The sequence below is a fragment of the Porites lutea genome, chromosome 1 (genome assembly GCF_958299795.1).
Source record: "Porites lutea chromosome 1, jaPorLute2.1, whole genome shotgun sequence".
NCBI classification, from domain to species: Eukaryota; Metazoa; Cnidaria; class Anthozoa; order Scleractinia; family Poritidae; genus Porites; species Porites lutea.
Genome location: NC_133201.1, coordinates 51,044,466 through 51,050,575, shown reverse-complemented (window position 1 = coordinate 51,050,575; position 6,110 = coordinate 51,044,466). Strand labels below are relative to the sequence as shown.

General features: G+C 38.2%; 1 protein-coding gene across 1 annotated transcript in view; it reads left to right on the top strand.

Annotated features, from left to right (window-relative positions):
* LOC140921139 (uncharacterized) overlaps positions 1-2,351 on the top strand; it is a 12,908-nt gene extending 10,557 nt beyond the window's left edge. Inside the window, exons 12-13 of the mRNA XM_073371106.1 lie at positions 639-682; positions 1,145-2,351. Of these exons, the coding sequence (XP_073227207.1) occupies positions 639-682; positions 1,145-1,228 (128 nt within the window). The 3' untranslated portion in view covers positions 1,229-2,351. The remainder of the gene's footprint in view (positions 1-638; positions 683-1,144) is intronic.
* The last annotated feature ends 3,759 nt before the right edge of the window (positions 2,352-6,110 follow it).

Genomic DNA, 6,110 nt, shown 5'->3' with positions numbered 1-6,110 from the left:
CTTCACTGTCACTGAAGTGAATAATTTTTTTTTCTTATATACCACATGCGTTGAATAACTAGGGATCCTAAAAACTACTTTATTTTGGCAAATGCTTGGAATTTTTACAATCTTTCGCACCACGCCATGCATATTAACATGCACAAAGTAACATGGTAACTCGGATGCTTCTCACCTTAAAGCTAGCCAATCAGTGTGCATTAAAAGCACTATTCGCTTGTGTGGTATTTAGTAGTAATTATCATTACTATTGCAACAGTTTTAGGGTGATTCGCACCAGTTTTGCACTAATAGTTGAAACCACCACTCTATCAGCTTTTGCAAATGGTAACAGTGTGAAACAAAGACCCAGTTTTTGGTCATAAGGCGTTATGATCATACTCTTTGTATTTCCTGAGGTTTGCATACCTGTTGTAAAACAGGTTAAATATGTCCTTATTTTTACTCAAGAAATTTTAATTTAAAAGTCTGAGATGGCCTCCTCCTCCATAATAAGAAAATGTGCTTGATAAATTTTTATAGTTTTTTTTTTATTATATATCTGATTATGTTGTGGTATTTTAAAAAAGGGTATATCCTCCAGTGTTTTTATTGTCAAAAATACGCAACCAATCATATGGTTTTTCTTCGTCTTTCAGGTGGCAGAGGTTTCACCTCACCGTCAATACCAGAGGGTGACGAGGTGTGAATAATTTTTGTTAGATTAACAAATTAGAACTGAAAGAATTTTTAAAATTTTTTTTTCCACAAGTTTTAATTTGCTGGTCAGCAATCACCTCTGAGTATTTCGATGTAAGCTGATAAGTTGGCCAAAATTTTGTAAAAAGTCAATTTTCCAGTCCTTACCTTAGCCTGCAAACGCAGACATATTTCTGGCCGTCGCTTCTTTCCACCCACCTTTTCGGTGGAAAGGAGCGATGAGTGGAAATACATCTGCGTTTGCAGGCTAGTCCTTACACATGCCTAGTACGTAATCCATCCTCAGAGAAAATTGCAACGAAATTCAAGTTGAATTTGTCTGAGATGCCTGGAAATGCATAGGTCTTCATCAATACCTTTGCTTTCATGAGTTTAATAGTGTAAATAATGTTTTTCAATGTTGTAACTGCATAATCATGAAATGTTATTTCTTTTTTCCTTCTAGGAATCAAATTCTCTTCCACCTTTAAGAGGAATGTCATGGACTAGAATTAAACCCAACAGTGAGGACAATGATTTAGTAACATAAAATAAATTTGTAGTAGAGCAATATTTATTATAGCAGAGCAAGTGATTTTAGTAATTGCAATTTATTAGTGCCTCGTACAAAGAAGAATCACAATAATGAGGGGACACCCTCTATTTAAAAAGTAATTTCTCCGAAGAACAGTAGTGTGACCAAATTATCAGGTTTCCTCCAGTACGTTGTTATCCGGTACAGCCCGCTTTAAAAGTTATCCTTGATGATAATACTTTAGGTTGATACTGAATCAGTGAATGGGTTTTTACCGTTTATAAGCCTCACAACTCCAATGCCATGCCAAACCATATGACATGCATCAACTTCCCAAAAAATTAGATACGCAGAACGTGTGAACACATTAGTACTTATGTTGGCTAAAATATGGTTTAGTTGCTTGGTTTGTTGGGTTAAGAGACCTTTACCAAGCGAAAAAAAAATTATCTTCTAGTGCAACCCGCTTGCCCGTAATGTGGAATCCAAGAAAGACTTGAATATGTGTTTTTTTTTCTTGTCATTGCCTCCTGGCAAGGCTGAGCCTACTTGGTGAGAAGTGTCTTACAGCATTTCTCAAAATAAGCTATGGCAAACAGCCATTGCTTGTTTAACCCACTAATAAACTATGGCTTATGGGTTGGTTAAGTACCTGTCAGTTTCCTTGAGGGCAAGTCTGTTAGATCCATTCTGTAAATGAGTTGTTACGAGTTTTGTCGTCAGAATCTACTTAGCGTTCGGTTGTTAGCTTTGTTGCTCTAACTTTAACCATTTGATTTATGACAAAGAAAACAGTTTTAAGTTTTCCGAAATTTTCATCTGTGCGTCATTTATTAAGTATCCATATGAGAACCTAGTGTGACTCCTGCTGGACAACGAGTCAAAAAATAGTCCTTTAAGGTGTTCAAGGCACGTTTGTCACTAACCTCTCTTGAGGAAACAGTGTGCGCTAGTGAGTCTTGTTTCTATGGATATTACGTTTGAGATCTCAATTAGCTTTGAGAAAAGGAAAGTACAGTAATCTTATTTATTAGAAGATTTAATAAAACGACTCAAGACATTGTCATTGTAAATTTTTACATACATTTTATCAAAAGTGTAAATAAAAACCGGACTATTAAAGGAAATTCTCTTTCAAGCCATGAAATGATCTTGGTGCTGAATAGCCGTGATTCAGTGGTTATCAAATTCTTAGTAGCTGGGATCACTCTTGCCTAATACCAAGGCCTCGTTATTTCCTGCTGCCTTTGCGTTTTGGGTCACATGGTCCGAGCGAGTACCAAAATGCATTGACCGAGAAAGTTTGGAAAGAGTCTCCCCAAATCAAGTGCCTTGCATTTTGTTTCTGCCGAAGGTTTTTTTCGCTCTTGGGACAAACCAACTCCTGTAAACTCCTTAGAGAGAAAAAAGAAATGTTTCTCATCTAAAAGGGTTTACAGACTACGGCATTTCCATTATTTTTCTCTCCCTTGCCACCACACCACAACCACATTTCTTTTGTTTTCTCTCTTCCACCACAACATTTCTGTTGTTTTTCCTCCTCCGCCACTACCACCACCACATTTCTATTGTTTTCCTTCTTCCACCACCACCACCACATTTCCTTTGTTTTCTCTCTTTCACCACCACCACATTTCTTTTGTTTTCTCTCTTCCACCACCACCACCACCACAACCAAAGTTTTAACCCCCCCCCCCCCCCCCCCACCACCACCACATTTCTTTTGGTTTTTCTCTTCCACCACCACCACATTTCTATTAGAGACTCAAGATCCAACGACGCGACCGCGACAAGAACGTCTGAGAGTAAAATCAAAAAGAATATAATTTCAGCCTAATTGTTTGTTAAAATAAGCCTTAAACAGAACGTGCGAAGACATAGTTTTCCTCATACAAATACCATGCAAACAAGGAATGGTTGCTTGTGATAGCATCCAACATTATTTAACATACTCTCACGTTCACTGATGGAGTATCAAGAAACCATCCCCATGTTAAGATCCCCCTTTAAAGATTACCCATCCAGGAGCAAGGACTGCACGCTAGGGGTGTACACTGACAGAGATATATTTGTGGTCTTCTAATCCAATAGGCCTATTTGGCTAACTCAATGATGTACCCAATTCTAACCCTTTGGGAATAAAACGTATTGTTTCTTGAATTTCCATATTATTTAAATGTGAATGCCACGTTATAATGCAAATACAATACACAAAGAATCTTAACCCCGGAAGATTTGAATTGGGTACGACATTGAGTTAGCCGAATAGGTCTCTTAAAGTGAGCATAAAAGTCACAGTTTGTACGGCACGCACAGCAAGGTACTGCAAACACCACATTATAGATGTGGGAAACACAGCCTCGAACTAACGAAAGGCACATGCAAACAGTTAGACATGGCGCAATGCCTCCCTAGAAAAAAAGACGAAATTGTGGCCACATGGTATTCAACGAAAACAACTTTTCTAAGGTTGTCAGAGGTTGGGGGATTGTTTCAGATGAGGCTTCAATCGGAGAGAACCGGGTTGCCGGAAAGCGCTTGTTTTCTACATTCTAACCTCATAAACCGTTCAGCTTGAGGTAATGAGGGAGGACACATCTCAATCCATTTTGTACTTCCTCAAGAATTGCAGGAACCGTCACGAGTGAATAATACGGATCTTACGATGAGACAACGTTGACTTCCTCGAAAACGTCGCTGAAAAATAGACGAAAGAAGGGAATTTATGCTGGAGCTGAAGAGAGAGGACCGCGCCCGAGTTAAGACAGATATGGTAGAATTTATCGTCTTGCCGTTCTCGTCCTCGAGAATTATCCTCAAGTAAACTTAAAATTTGGTCATTTCACGTCGTAGTTATGCAGGGACGGCAAAGAAATGTACAAAAAAAGCGTGATTGAACCTGTTGCTTTTATGGCGTTGCTGTTGCCGTCGTCGTCGTAGTGGGGAGCTTAAGCAACGACGACGTCGACGGCAACGAGAACGGCAAAAACACAAAAGTTTTAGATTGGCAAAACAACAACTCTGCACGTGCATCATGCTTTTTTGTACATTCCTTTGCCGTCACTGCACGACAACGACGTGAAAATGCCTAATTTCACGTTTTGTGGACAAGGTGAACACAAGACAACGACGTTATTTTTCTTTTGCTGAACTTCGATACAGTCTTTTAAATTCAACTCCAGAAAAAACTGCCAACATTTGACGAACTGAACGAGATGGAATAAGCGCGATTAAGTTTGAAGCAGCGCGACTTCACTTTTTAAGTAAGTTTTTGTAGCCGTCGCTGTCGTTGTTGCTTAAGCTCCCTATTAGTCGTAAGGTCCCTAAAAACTCTGATAGACAAACAAAAAAATATTCCTAGGGAATAAAAAAAACATGCATGAAACAGGCTTCCTTCAAATTCAAATTTAATATCCATCGACAAGTTACACTTAATAGCACACACTTGGCCTACAACAGGTGTATCCAGGCAAAACCCATCAAACAACTATTACTTTGCATTTCAGAATAATAATTTAAAGAGTGACATAAATAACTGACTGGCAGAACTGTTTCCACCGAAAATAGTATATATCTTTACAAATATAAGCCAACGTTCTTAAGTCTTCTTACAGAATTACCTGGATTTTATAATGCTCTATAACTGAGAGCGACAATAATATTATTAGGAAAAAAATAGAGTCATACTTGTTAAAAACAGAGCAGTTATATACGTTAAAAATAATTCTAGTATCAGGAAAATAACTCTTAATCAGTTTCGTTGCAAACATGCCCAGAAAATAGGTTCATTCAGTTATCTTCTTACTTTCAAGCTTGGCTTTTTCGTAAATTATCGCCCTCAACACGAACCTGGCTAAGCTAGAAGCAGCTACCCAAACTTAAGATTAAAAATAGCCCCTTCAAGCTTGAACAGTTGCCTTCGGAAGACAAACTGTGTAGGACTTACGATTCACCCGGAAAAACGTCACCCATAAATATATCGCATAAATTGGACCCCATCCTTGGAGACCCTACGGAAGCGAATGGGGACCGAATATTCACGTCCGACATCGCTATAGGCTAAGTTTAAAAAGAGGAAGCCCGGGAAGACTCAGACACTGAGACATGAAAGAGAGAGTGACGCTCGTCGATAAATTAGAATTTGACCCCTAAAGCAGACCAATCTGTCTGGGCGTGGCCAACCACGCCTACAGGAGACCATACTTAGGCATGGTATGGCGGCGTTTGTTTCTTTTTATTAGGTTCTTCTGTACCTACAATCCTAAGCGATGTTTTTATGGGTAAAAATATTGCGCAAGACGACAACCATCCCCCTCACTTTCATACGGGAGCCCCCCTCGGGGGGAGGGGGGGCAAGAAAGCCCATCGATCGCATGCAACAAAATGTTTACATATAAATCGGCCTTAATGCGGCTACAGTAAAAACCCGCGTATAAGAACCTAGGTTTTTCCAAGTTAGCCTAAACAGGTTCTTATATAAATGGTATTTAGTGTAAAATTAGGCTAACTAGGTTCTTAATTAGGTTCTTAACTTTTGTTCAAGAAATAAAGCTGAATTTTTAAATGATCTGGTGTTTAATGTCCAAAAACAGTATTCTTGGAGGCTTCGTTAAGCAAAATACTATACTATTTTAATCTGATTCTGTTACAATCAAACCTATGGTAAAGTTTTATGTGACCATGCTATAGTGTTTAGAGTATTATTGCATACAGACTGTGTTATATATATATATATATATATATATATATATATATTTTTTTTTTTTTTGGAAAATAAGAACCTGTTTTAGGATTTTAGCCTAAAATGGTTCTTATGTGAAGGGTGCTTAAAAATGAAATTTTAGCCTAACAGGTTCTTAAATGTTAGGTTCTTATACGCGGGTTTTTACTGTATATT